The 14,665-nt window shown below is 40.6% G+C and overlaps 1 protein-coding gene across 1 annotated transcript in view; it reads left to right on the forward strand.

The window, feature by feature from the left end:
- The window catches only part of PLA2G4F (phospholipase A2 group IVF), a 1,189,208-nt gene that overhangs the window by 895,262 nt on the left and 279,281 nt on the right, over nucleotides 1–14,665 (forward strand). The window contains exon 16 of the mRNA XM_044074012.1: nucleotides 7,096–7,203. Coding sequence (XP_043929947.1) covers nucleotides 7,096–7,203 — 108 coding nt within the window. The remainder of the gene's footprint in view (nucleotides 1–7,095; nucleotides 7,204–14,665) is intronic.

Consider the following 14,665-nt stretch of genomic DNA (forward strand, 5'->3'; position numbering starts at 1 on the left):
TTTGCAAAATCCAGACTATTCTCAGACACTTCTTTTATATGGCTGCATAGGATTCCAGCCTGTGTTGAGGTGGGTGGCATAAATACACAATAGGATGTCCATCTCCCTCAGAGAAAACATAATGCCATAATTAGAAGAATTTACCTATATAGTGAATTCTTCACTATAAGCACCACTGATTAATACAAATGCTGACCATTCTCTGGTTGAAATGTCAAGGGTACTTGCCAGTAACCTTTGGCTAAGTCAGTGACAATAAGATACCATTCTCACCCAGCTACTCTAGGCTTTCATCTGTCCTGGCACTGGATAAGCTTCCAGTGTGACTGTTCATTTTCCTATTGTCCATACAGAACCTGGTGCTGTGTTGCCACCTTTCTTTGACACCAGCACAACTGATGAGGCCTAGGGACTGTTGAACTCCTGGATTATCCCAGTTCCAGCATTTCCTGCAATTCATCTCTCAAAGATTTCCTAACTCTTTCAGGTGCTCTGAATGGAGTTTGTTTGTTGGGTCACTGGGGATCCAGTGTCAACACTGAGCTCCACCCAATGGCTACACATTGAGTTATCAGTAAACAGAACTCTAAATTCCTGTAATACTACTGAGATCTCCTGAACTCGGCTGCTATCAGAACTGTTCTCATTAGTGTTATATGCAGCTAAAATCAACATGATTCACCTGTTGGTTATGTCCTAGCTAGTACCAGTAGTGGTCTCACTGCAGCTCCCCTTGGCTAGGAATCAAAATCCCTTTGTGCCCTTCTGTTATCAGAAGCAAAACAATAAATCTAATCCCAAGCTAGAGCTTGAAAAGTAAGATGCAGGCACTTTCATGATCAGCAGTCTCATCCCAAATGCTGCAGGGATTTGTAGGCTTGTTGCAGCTTTCTGCTTGTAGATGCCATGGATAGTACATAGAGCCGCTCAGCACAGCAGGCAGCCAAGCTGCACAATTGCCTAAAATTAAAACTGAAGATGTTTTACACCAAGACTGCAACCAGGCCAATCAGAGAGTCCCACTTGCAGATGCCCAATCAGAGATGTCACTGATCAAAGTTTCTCTGCTTCTTCTATTAATAGTAGCAAAGCAGTATATCCCACACTGTGTCATAATTAGTAGTGTTTAGGCTCTTCATTAGTCACTAGTGGTCAGCAGTCTGTAGGAAGGCAAGGAAGTAATTCCCATATGCTCTTTCTCTCACTAGGAGTAAGGCAGGAGCACAAATCCCCAGCTGATTCCGAGAAGCAGTTTATAAGATCTCCATGATTGGTAGTGTTCTCAGATGTTGCATATTTATACGTAAGATGAAAAAGGAGGGTAATACTTTAAGTATTATACTGTGTACTAAGCAGATGGGAAGATATGATAGAGAAAGCAACTCAAGCTTAAGGGATGAGCCATCAATAACCCCTCCCCTCCCTGTTTGAACTTCTAGTGCAGGGGTTCCCAAAGTGTGTGCCGCGGTCCCCTGTACGGAACTAATAAGCTTAGCTGCCGCAAAACAAAAGAGAACATGGTTAGGCTTAAAGTAAAGTCAGTCAGCCTCATATTCTCCCATGATACTTGTACGAGTATATTTTTCTCAACTCTGCATTTTAAAAGTACAGCGAGGAACATCTTCATATTCAAATAATAGTGCTCCTGCCCTGAAGGAGAAATAAAAACTTTGTAAGTGGCAGAATTCACTGAAAGCTTTAACAAGTTCTTTTGACGGGTCGTTGTGAAACTTAACCCCACCTCTCTGACTGATTGATCATGGTTAGTAGCCCCTCTCATTACTGCAGACTCATGGAGATGTGTCTGGTTACTACAGCCTTGGTGTTAGGTGAAGGATATGATGATTGGAGGAGCTGAGCATTTGGAGTGAAAACCCTGGAGTTACAGTTGTGCCCATTGGCCACACAGGTCTGGTTCTTCAGTAATGAAAGTAATGAAAGTAATGAAAGGAAATGAAACACCATTCGTAAGGAGTCATCCCTGGTTTGGGAAGTGAAGGATATTTATAAACACAAACTATACTGTAGAAATCAGTGCTGTTGTCATCTTACGTCTAGCAGTTGGAATCAGGGATGGAAATAAAACAAAGAACTAAAAAATCTAGTACACATAAATCTCCGAGGAAGCAATGTGAGAAACTTTCCCTTGATACTAACCAGGCTTAGAATGGATGGAAAAGGAGGAATGGTTAAAAAGTGAGCTGTATGTGGAGATATTTGATTTCAGAATTTCTTTTGCTGGAAGATAACCAGGGTTTGCACAGGCTAGATAACAGTTTTCTCAGAGTGGAATGCCTAGCTGATCCCCCAAGGACTGTACCACTAAGTGAGATTTTCTTGCATTTCGTGAATTTGCCTCCTATTTTATTACACATGCTTGTGTAGTTTATGGGCTAGAGAAGGGTTACTAGGAGGGGGCGTAACTCGTGCACTAACCCTGATATGAGGGAAGTTTGATTAAGCTGGAGTGGTCTGTTGCTACCAGGGTTTATTTCCTACTCAGCTGCTTACTTTTCTTGCCTTGAGGGTCTTTGAGATCAGCACTCTCTGAATCTACTTTTTAACTCCTTCCACTAACCAGCTCGATTTAAATCCTTTGCAGTTAGAGAATGGGAAATAAAAGCTTTGTTAATTGGTGCTAACCAACAACTTTTAAAACTCCAAGAAAAACAACTTCAAAGTAAAACATACCAAAATAAAATAAAAGCAAACAACATGAAAAAATTCAAGTATGAAAACAAGTAAGGCATTCCAAAGTTATCAAGTACAAGCTGCAGCCATGGGATAGTGACAGCTCCCAAAGATTCTTCCCCCATGAATCCTGTTTTGTGTAATAACATCACTCCTTGGTTGTCTTCTCCAGCAGATGAAACCCATTCCCTATGTAACATCATTAACCTTCTCCATTCCCAGGCTGTACAGACTGGTACAACCTGAAGACACACTACTTCATGCCTTTGCATTTTAACTTCCCTGAAATAGTCAGCCTTCTTCAAAAATTCTTCATACTGTTTACTTTAAGTGAAAGGAATTATGACCAAAACTCATGGTCTTATAGTAGATTAATAGTAGATTAGCTAATACCAGCCTTTGCTCTTCCTTTCTTTTTCTTTTTGCTCATTCTAGCAGTTGTGGAAATATTTTACCCTTTATTACTATCCCCTTCATACTCTGTATGTGTCAGAACCCTATTCTCCACCTTTTGTATTCTGCATTTTATTGTTGAACCACTGTGTCTTCCTACTTACATATCAAATGCCTTTTGTAACAACCATAAATTCTGTTTTGTCTACATTCTACACACAATTTTTACAACAATGTCCTCCACAGGTGCTCTTATACTATTGTCTCATACCCCCATCATTTTCTTTATATGCTTTCATATGCTGTACATTCACCAAGTGTCCTTTTACCCGCTTCTGGTGCATATACCTAAAGAGTTCTTGAGCTGCCCCCCCCCCCCCCATTCCACAGATTATATATTTCTGCAGAACACTTTGAACTATATGTTTAACATATTTCTGGCTGACTGACCTGTATACAACAGTACACTTCTGCTCCCTGTAGAAAAATACATTCAGTAACTTTAGCAACACGCCTTCTTTGTTTTTATAATGCCACATCCATTTCCCTCCCCATTGTGCAATCCACACATATTCATTTTTTTGTGAAAATTTCTTAAAAGGTTTACATAGCCTCTTCAGTGTCCTTAATATCCCTGTAATCTGGTTCACATAGTCTCTTCAGAGTGTCCTTAATATCCCGGCAATTTGGTCCATCATTTTTTAATAACAGTTTTACATGGTGATACCTGCTCAAAGTTAGTACTGGCTTCTGAAATTCACACAATAATGTCTTTTGCTCATTGCAGTCAAAACTATGCTGTAATGCTTGCAAATTCTGTTTGCTGTTAAAATTCACAATCTCAAAATGACTGTAACTCGAAATGGATCAAAGCCCCTATGTGTTTTACGTTAAAATTATTGTGTTTCCAGCTGCACCTCTATTGTCCTTCAGCTCTCCAAGTCATTCATTGGGTCATCAATTTGCTGTTCTGCACAAGACAAAGTTACATGAAAAAAACTACAGTCAAAACTTAATAACAGCATTAGTCCGTCTTTATTGTATTCTATTTTCAAAACCTCTTCCACCACTCCATGTCTATAAAGTTGCTTCACTGGTCATGTGATCTTGATGCGTGACCTGTGACTCAGAAAGCTGATCTAGATGTACCAGAGTTTAGGCAAGCTTTCTTGCAACTCCATTATCTGTGGTAATACCATCACTATTTTTTGTATATCAAGCCTCCTCAGCATAGAGAACCCAATAGTCACTCACCATCTAAGCTTTCCAAGTACACTGGCCACATTCCATCTAGGCTGCATAAATACCAGTTCCACAGGCCTCCCATGAAAACAAGCTGTAGGCCAGGTAGAACCAGTCAAATCAAAAAATTAAATAAATGTGCACATGAACTTTTATTAATGCTGTGGATGCTGAGACAGGAATAAATGAGAAGAATTGGTTATTTAATTTGCAGTTTGCTATTGCAGTCACTGACTGTACTGCAGGCAGTGGCTTCATTTCTTGGTTTCTTTTTTTTTCTTGGCAACCTTTTAAGGTGGGGAAAAATTGTAACGTTTATTTTATGTGTGAGTAAGTTTTTTATTTATTTTTTTTATTTTTTGGCAATGGTGCAGTATTTTCATGAATGTGTGGAGAACATCTGCACACAAGAAAATGGCTTCAGTTCTAGGTTGTTCAAAGAACAATGATGACAAATAGTGTCATTTTTTAATGGCATCCACTTGCAGATTTACTGTTTGCGTGCTAGAGGGGACAGTGGTTTTACAAAGCAAAGGGCCCTTAAATGGTATATTTTGTGTGAAATATATCACTATAATGTGCACTCTGAATTGAAATGCTACTAAGGGATTTTAAATTAACCATATTTAACAATTTTATATACATGTATATATATATATATATATATATATATATATATATATATATATATATAAAATACAGTAAATGTTCCTTGATGTTGTACATTTAACTCTGCCATGTGGAGAGTGGAATGGATACAGGGTGGGATTTGTAGACATAGTAAGTACTATATAGGACTAGTGCATGAAAAATGCCCACTAAAGCTTCAGTGCTGGGAAGCTTGAGCTTGTCAGGTGACTTACAGACAGTTAAAGACTAACTATGGAGGTTTGTGTACTTGCCTAGTTTGGGTATCCTTAGAGGTAAGGAAGTGCTGAGGTTCTGACTTTGTTTTGGTTTAGAGAGAATATATGGTGGCAGATATGAGGATACTCTTCTGCTGGGAGTGGGATGGGTGAAGGATAAAGATAGCCAGTTGTGTCCATGACAAGTATATTTTTTGAACATGAGATAGATTATACATTATTATACAATTCTTCCTCTAAAACGTGCACGCTGATTGGCCAGCCCAACCACCATGCCCGTTGTAAATCCCTCAATATACTAACGGAAAAAGGTCCGGTCGCCCAGACTTTTTCCGTTAGTATAAAACACTGTCTCACTATGTTAAAAGAGTTTAACATAGCGACACAGGTTTAAAAAAAGCAACGGAGATCTCCGTTGCTTTTTGTAAAGCTGTCTCGCTATGTTAAACTCCTTTAACATAGCGACACAGTGTGTAAAAAGCAATGGAGATCTTGCGATCTCCGTTGCTTTTTTTTTAAACCTGTCTCGCTATATTAAATGGGTTTAACATAGCGAGACAGCTTTAAAATAAGTAACGGAGATCTCCGTTGCTTATTTTAAAGCTGTCTCGCATGTTAAACCCATTTAACATAGCGAAACAGTAAAAAGCAACGGAGATCTTGCGTTCTCCGTTGCTTTTGCCCACAGCTCTGATGTACTGCGTAGGCATGTGCAGTACATCAAAACTGCCGCGGAATACCAGACAGCTGCAGAAGGGCAGCAAAGAGGCATTATACAATGCCATTATTTAAGAAAAGTAATTATTTCTTTTCTTAAATAATGTCATTGTATAATAGCAATAACCCACTTCTGGGTGTGGGTAATGTGGGATTTAACCACGGTTTTCTTTGTTTGGTCCCTCAGGCTTCGCCCTCGGGACCAAACCACGCCAACCGTGGTTAAATCCCGCATTACCCACACCCAGGCGTGGGTTACTGCTATAATATAGAGGAGTCTGTACTGAACCCCTTGGAGGATAAAGGGCTATAGCTATTCTACAACATGCAAATAATAAGTCTAAACACAAGTATATAACGAAGTTAATGAAGTGGGATTACAAGGGGCCCAGCTCTTCTGCAACATGTATGCATCATACATAGTGTTGTGGATTTGCTTAGTGGTGTAGGATTTGTAAGGCCATAGCCCTCTCGCAACATGTGAAATAAAGTTATTGGTGGGATCAAAGAGGCATAGCCATTTTGCAGTATGGGTTTAATAAGGTTAGTTGTATGAGATTACTGAGTTTTATCTCATTTCTAACATATAGTTATTAATGCTGGTGGAGTGAGATTAAAGGGGCAGAGCTCACCTACATTTTCTATAGTGAAGTTATCAGTGTGAAATTACCAGGGCATAACTCTCCCACAGAATGTGGGTAGTGAGGCTACAGGTATAGCATTACAGAAGCACAGTCCTCCCCCACAACATGTGCAGTGAGGTTAGTGGTAAGATGTCTGTCATGAAATATGTATCTTTTGTGAGTGCTGTGAAATCACTAGACTGACCTGGCTTTGGTGGTTATCCAGTGACATTTCTCTCAATTTGTTAATCATTCAATTTAAGATGCTTGTCATTCACATCAGCAGGTATAATTCCTGACCTGTGCACATCCCATGTTTGTGTATCATTTGAATCATTTATAGGTGTCTGGCTGTACCTAGACATAACAATAAACAACATTTTTCCAGGAAGCAAGCCCTCTACTCAGCATATTTCTCATCTGCATGCCAAATACTGAAATTACAGCCACCCACATCATTCACTCTATAAGCTTCCACACATGTTAGCAATGTACACAGAAATTATTCAGCATAACTACACTCCATTCTAAACGTATTTCTTGTTTTTACTCTTTCCTTGCAGGAATATGGAGCAGTGCTTTTGCTGTTAACCTAGATGAAATTTGGCAAGGAATGATCGGTACCGATTCGTCTTGGCTAAATACCATTCAAGATGCCATTAAGGTCACAGGTAACGAACATTATTAATTTCATTGCAGTTGCTTGCAAACTGAGTCTTGGAGTAGTAGATTACTAAATACTGAAACAAACAGGATGACTTACAAGATCTATATACTGTAGTAAGTTAAAAACTGAAGCCTACAAATCCCCCATTACAATTAATTAAAAACAATACTTCCTCAAAACAAAACCATAGTTTGACAAGACACACCAAGCTTTATTTTACATATCCTTCGGGGCACTGCAATTCCACACAAATGTGCCATTTTATACAGTCAACTCTAAACTCACTACATGTTGGAGAAATACAAATGATAGTTTTGTACTTCATCCAGGTGAGATTCATCAAGTCATATTTTGATGAAATGGATTTAGTGACAACAGGTTTCTTAGCTGAAGACTTCTTTCACTTACTGGTGGAAAACACAGATATCATAGGCACAGACTTGTGTAACCCATCATTAGGTTGTTATGTCACACTTTCCCCCTCAACTGCAGTATATTGATATATCCTTGAATGTGGTGGAAATGTTCATGCCCTTATCACTGTTGCAGTGTTCTTTACTCTTGGGATATCCTGCTGTAGACAGCCTAATGTTCAGCCAGTATACCAAAGCCTTTATGCCATCCAGGCACCATACATCAGACATATGTCCTACACGCAAGGTATAAGGTGCATATGTGAAGTACAGATGCCTAATCCTCAGAACTTTTTTGCACTGAATTCCGTCTGTACACCATCTCCCAAGCTGGTTCTTCTAGTGAGCCAGTTACAGATAAATGCCCCATTAGGGTACCCTTCTTTTCCTTTTTTCCCTTGCAGTTTGTTTTCATGTCATCCAGGAAGGGGAAATGTGAGTGTGGGGGGTAGATTCCCCAGGCACAAGAAGTGTCTTTTTTGTTTGGGTACTATGCACTACCATACTCGATATAATATCTGTCAGGCTTTTATCCCTAAGAAACTCCATAGCTGTTTGTCTTCCCTTCCTATTTGTCTGTAAAATCAATGTCTGAAGTTATAGACTCAGGGAACCATGAATGAATCCATCCATGCCAAAGTTCAGCTGCCTCTTAAGAAAAAAGCGAAAAGAGCTCATTCTAAATCTGCTGCTGTCCACCTTCCACTGGATGTATCTTGGGTTGGATGAAGAACCTAAGGACTGTCCAGTGTTAATGCCAGTTCCCTCTGGCACAATCCAGTTAGAGGCTGACATGGAACTGCCTACTTTCATGCCCATTGAGGCTGTGCATATGTCTGGTTCTGACGTTGAGGGGGATCCACAGCTGAACATATCTAATGGGCTAGGAGGATTCCCCAAATTTTAGTCTGGGAAGAGGTGTCTGTTACCCTCATTGACTCAAGGCAGGACTCCGAGCCTCCTAGGTGTGTCAAGGCTGATGTTCCCTTAAAAACAAAACAGAAAACTAAACCTGTGACTACTGCAGCTATGGATCCTCACAAAGTGTGGCAGAACTTTACTCAAGGGCTGTTTAATGCCTTTATGGCTCTGAACCCCCACAGGGATTGGATGTCCCTGCTGCTCCCTGGTCATGTATGCCATCAAAGAGGCCTAGGGATTCTGTTTCTTCTGAAGAGGAGTTGGATTCTAGTGGTGAATCCTTAGCATAGATAACCTGCTAAGGGTGAGAGGGTTTATAAGTGGATTTTCCCAGGTAAGGCCACTCAGACATCTAGAGACCAAAAATCTTTTTTTCTTGATAAGTCTGCCTGGGTTCCTATTGAATTGTCAACAGCTTAGGTTGTCAAATGCTTAATCATCAACACTTAAGCGTCGAACACTTACAATAGCGAACAGCTACATCATTGAATTCTTTCCTCGTGAAAGAATTTGCATGGCCATTATCAGGGATTTGCCGTTTCCCCAATGCAGAGCAATCTTGGAGTTGGTATATTTAGTTGGGGGGGGCAGTCCCCCAGGTTGGGGGTGAAGCCCCCACTATGTTTGGATGTGATTGTTTATTTTGTTTATGGATGGCCACCCAAATTCTTTCCCGAGGAAAGAATTCGATGATGTGGCTGTTCGCTATTTTAAGTGCTTGACGCTTAGGTTTCGATGATTTAGCATTCGAGAACCTAAGCTGTCAATGTTATGATATGGATGCATTGTCCTTTGTCTGATTTGTCTGACACACAGCCTCCCCTCCCCCTCAGCCAGATTCCTCTGTCCCTCAGGCTAACCCTTTCCTTTCCTGTGTGGCAACTGATAAAGTACAGTTGTGTAAAATCTTACCATAATAGTAGATGTCCTTTCCTTCAGTGCTGAAGTATTTTTACCCATATGGGGATTCCCTGCCATGGAAGCCTGATGTCTGCCCAGTCTTCCAAAGACTTCTGAATTTAAAAATGTATGCCGAATGTCACCATATGCACCCTGCATAACATAGGGCATAAAGGTAACTTTCAGGCTTACCGAAAACAGAACTGATTGCCACAGGAGGCCATTCCAAGGAACCCAAGAGATAATGTGTACATCCAGGAAGGTAAAGAACTAGGGGGATTGAGGGAAGAAGGGAACAAATACTGTAGCAGTAAAGGCAAGGACATCTACCATTATGATAAGATTTTACACAACTGCACTTTGTCCTTACTTTCACTGCTGCAGTATTCTTAACTATACAGGAGAGTTCCAAAGCTCAAGAGGAAACTAGGAAAGAGGAAGGGGCAGAAGAATCCCCTAAACAACATGAAGAACTGAAATAGCAAAACCAACCCTAGCTCTAGAGATACCATTCAACTTGTAATGCTTGGTAAAGCTGTGCACAGAAGTCCGGGTAGCTGCTTCAAGAATAGAATTAGTATCTAAGCCTTTGAAAAAAGCACCAGAAAAGGCCACAGCTCTAGTAGAATGAGCCTAAATTGAAAAAGGAAGGCTCTTGCCATGAAAAGTGTAACAAAAGAAAATAGCCTTAGAAATCCAAGAAGAAATAGCCTGCTTGGATACAGCAAGCCCCAAAGATCTAGAATGAAAAGAAACAAATAACTGATCAGATTTTTTGATAGCCTTGGTCATGTCCAAATAAACTCGTAAGTTACCTATGCAACTCCAAAGTATGCAGCACCCTCTCACTGTCAGTTTTCAGACAGGGGGAAAAGCAGGCAGTTTAACAGACTGATTAAGAGACAGCTTATTAACCACCCTTAGCATAAAAGAAGGGTTAGTGCACAAGGACACTCTGTCCTCATGAAAAATCAAAAAAGCTGGACAAGCCATAAGGGGCCTGCACCTCAGACACCCATCTGGCAGAAGTAAGCGCTAACAAAAGAACATCTTCCAGGAACAATGTTGCAAGGAAGGTGAAGCGGCAGGCTCAAAGTGATCCTGAATCAACTTCTCCAAAACAAAATTAAAATCCCAGGGAGGAGGAACAGGCTTCCTGGGAGGTCTAATATTAAGGACACCTTTAAGAAATTGTTTCACCTCAAATCTAGCAGCTAAAGGAGGAGAAAAAAAGCAGACAAGCAGAAATAGCTGATAGGTGGGCCTTAATAGAAGAATAGACCAAACCAGCATTGAGCAACTCAAACAATTAAGAGAGAACCAAAGGAGTATCCACAGTAAGTGGGCCCAGATTACAAGAGAGACACACAAAAAAGAAAACCTCTTCCATTTGGAAAAGTAGTATTTCATAGTCATAGGCTTCCTGGACTCCTGCAGGACTTGCAGCATATCCTCAGAAAAAGGTGTCTGCAAGGAATCAAAATCCTATCATCCACAGTGTCAGCTGAAGTGTGGACAGGTGGAGATGGATAAGAGATCCCTTGTTTTGTGTGATTAGAGCCACCCTGTGAGGTAACTTGTGATGATTTCCCCTGACTAGAAGCAGAAGATGAGGGAACCAGTATTGCCACGGCCAAAAGGGAGTCACCAACAAGATTTTGGGAGCATCCTGTTGAATTTTAAACAGGACGTTCGGAATGAGAGGAAGGAGAGGAAATGCATAAAGAAATATCCCCTTCCAAAAGAATAAAAGGGTATCTTCCTACCATACCAGAGGACCTGGAACTCTGGCACAAAACAGAGGAAGTTGTCTGTGCAGAGGGGAGGCAAAAAAGATCCACTTGAGGAGTACCCTACTGATGGAGAATATCCAGAAACACATTCCTGTGAAACATCCATTCATGGGATTGAGTTAAGGACCTACTCAGAGTGTCTGCCACAATGTTCTGACCAGAAGTGATATAAACTGCCTGAAGAGTCACTTGACAGCAGGATCCTATACCGGAAATGCCAACCGGCAAAGAAGATAAGATCTCGTTCCTCCCTGTTTGCTGCTGTACCACATCACTGTGGTATTGTCTTTGAATACCTTGATAGACCCTGGAGAAAAGAGAGACCGAAAGGCCTAAAGTGCTGTCAGAAGAGATCTCATCTCTTTGACATTGATGTGCTCCTTGTGCTGACAAGGCGACCACACCCCCTGCACCGTTAGGGAGCCAAGGTATCTGTGAACAATTCCTGAAAGAGAAGAGGGGGTGAAAAGGGATCCCTGGATTCAGAGAACTGCTGAATCCACCAGAGAGGTTTCTGTCTGAGGCAAGGAAGAAGAGGAACTACGTATTCTAGAGGATGAGCATGTTGAAGCCACACTGGCTTGAGAGACCACTGAAACTTTCTCATGTGAAGTTTGGCCAGATTGAGCATTGGAATGGTGGATGCCATGAAACTCAGAACTCTCAGAAACTCACTGGCAGTAATGAAATACAGAGGAAGAAGAGTCTGAAAGAAAGAAATGGGAGTTAAGGCCTTTGGAGGGGGCAATGATGCAAGCATTAGCACTGTGTGAATCCTGCAACCCAGAAAAACATGATCCTGAGTAGGAGTCAGAGAAGACTTTTTGAAATATAAAGTGAACCCCATGCTCCGAAGAAGGGATACAGCAAAAGGAAGGTTTTGCAAAAGGGTCTCTGGAGAGGACACCTGAGCCAACAGCTCATCCAAGTAAGGAAATATTTTGATTCCTTGAAGTCTGCAAAAGGCAATCACAGGAGCAAGGCATTTGGTGAACACACTTTGGAAAATAGAAAGGCCAAAGGACAAATTAGAGACCAGAAAAAGCCAGGAATCAACAGAGAAGCACAAAAACTTCCTGAAAAAAGGATGGATCAGAATATGGAGATAAGCATCCTTGAGATCCAGAGACACCATATAGGCCTGAGGGAGCAAGAGAGGAAACAGAATCTGAAGGGACAACATCCGGAAGGAAGATGCCTTTAGAAAAGTGGGTACTTGCATATTATCGCAACCAGATTCCGAACAGGAGAAATGGTTGTTTTCCAAGCTGCACTGCTGTTGATAAAGGTAGTCATACTTTCTTAGGAGGAGAATATAACACTCCTTACTATTTCTTTCTACTTGTGTTGCATATATATATATATATATATATATATATATATATATATATATATATATATATACACGTGTGTGTGTGTGTGTGTGTGTGTGTGTGTGTGTGTGTGTGTGTGTGTGTGTGTGTGTGTGTGTGTATATATATATATATATATATATATATGTGTGTGTGTGTGTGTGTGTGTGTGTGTGTATATATATATATATATATATATATATATATATATATATATATATATGTGTGTGTGTGTGTGTGTGTGTATACATACTTTTTCTTTTTTCTGGAGGGTACTCAGGCGGACAATGATAGGCCACTCATGGTTCCAACAGCTTAATGAGTTTTAGTCATTCAGCGATGGTGGCCATTTCAGCCAGCAATAGTTTGTCCATGACATCACTTAGGCACACTTGGACATTTCTGTACAGAGGACTGCATCTTCATTTCAAGAAATTGAACAACTGTGCATGATGTGTGGCTGTCCTATTATGTTGTTTCTGTGTCAGAAATAAAAATATTTTTCGGGAAAAGAATTGAGGACATCACTCACCATAGGAATGACCAGTGTCTCAGGTGCAAATGTCATATCCTTCATTACATTTATGTCTCTGCAAACATTTCATTGGACCAACTAAGTTTACAATGGCAGGGTTTAAAAATCTGTCCATAGTTTTACTCCTTTTTTCCTATGCTGTTTTTGATTTCAGTGGATTTCTTTAAGAAAGCAGGTGAGAAATGTGTCCGAACAATATTACTGCATGGCAAAGCTATATGATGGTGTGATCATCTACGACTAAAATTACTTTGGCTAAAAACATTTACAGAAGACATACTGACATGGATTTTGCATAAGACACATGCATAAACTGATTTTGTCTGCTACAATTGGGAATTAGAATATCACATAGTGAGTCTGGAATCTGGTTGCAATAACGTGCAAAAAGTGTTTAGATGAGAAAGGTCTAGAATAGGTCTCAAAATGCCTTCTTTTCTGGGAGTGAGAAACAGTAGAATCCTTTCCCCTTTGGGACACAAGCACCTCTTGAATAGTACCCTGAGACAAGAAGTCTTGAAAAACCTCTGGTAAAAAGGGAAGATGCTCCCGAGGATGAAGAATGCCCATAAATGGAGGACAGGGATTCCCACACCATGAAGTACCCTTGACAAATGAAAGCCAGGAATACCTCCTCATAACTGAACCAAAAACAGCAGCCCTAGAAGAGGTATCGGCCACAGCATAACTACATTTAATAGAATGATGAACAACTTTAGAGGAAGTCCCTAGCAAGGAAAGAGCAGAAGTTTTACCCTCAGAGTCTGGAAAATCAGAAATAAGTTGACAGGCCTGAGAAAGAAGAGCCAACACATACCTAGACATATGGGTCTGCTAAGTAATTGCCCAAAAAGCTAGGGTAGCAGAAGCATAAACCTTTTTGCCCAGCCTGTCCATAGTTCTGCTGTCCTTGTCAGTAGGCAATAACTTGGGTAAAGGAAACAACTGAGATGGCTTATCAGAGGCTATGGGCACTATTGAAGGGTCAGCAGCAGGACATTTATATATAAAAACAAAACAATCCTCGGGAACCCTGTAAAACCTATCAGACTTCTTGGGAGCAGGAGTGAGGGAATCAGGCACTGGAGAAAGCATCCAGTAAAGCAGCCAAGACAGGAGGAATAGCCACAGGTTTAGGGGAGTCCAACTGCAACAACTCATAGTATCTTTTATGGATATCAGAGACATGAGTACAATCCCACTTAAAAAAAATCCATCATCCAAGAGAGTGTGCCCCCAAAGGAAATTTCCTCCAAAGAAACATCAGGACTAATAGATTCCTCCTCCTCTGACCCATACCCCAAAAGAGAAGGAATTTGAGTAGAATAAGTTAGGGATTTGTCAGCAGAATCTGACTCATTCTCAGATGAATCCTGGTCTCTAGGCCTCTTAAGAGGAGTATAGGGACCATGGAAGAGCAGGAACTGAATCCCCATGAAGAGGCTTTAAGGACATTAAGGCAGAAAATAACCCATGAGTATAAGCCTGCCACTCACTTTGTGGATCCCTAGAAGCAGAAAAAACATGTTTATTTATTTATTTTTTTTTAAGG

This window comes from Protopterus annectens, chromosome 6.part0, assembly GCF_019279795.1.
Source record: "Protopterus annectens isolate FY-2018-M chromosome 6.part0, PAN1.0, whole genome shotgun sequence".
Taxonomy (NCBI): Eukaryota; Metazoa; Chordata; order Ceratodontiformes; family Protopteridae; genus Protopterus; species Protopterus annectens.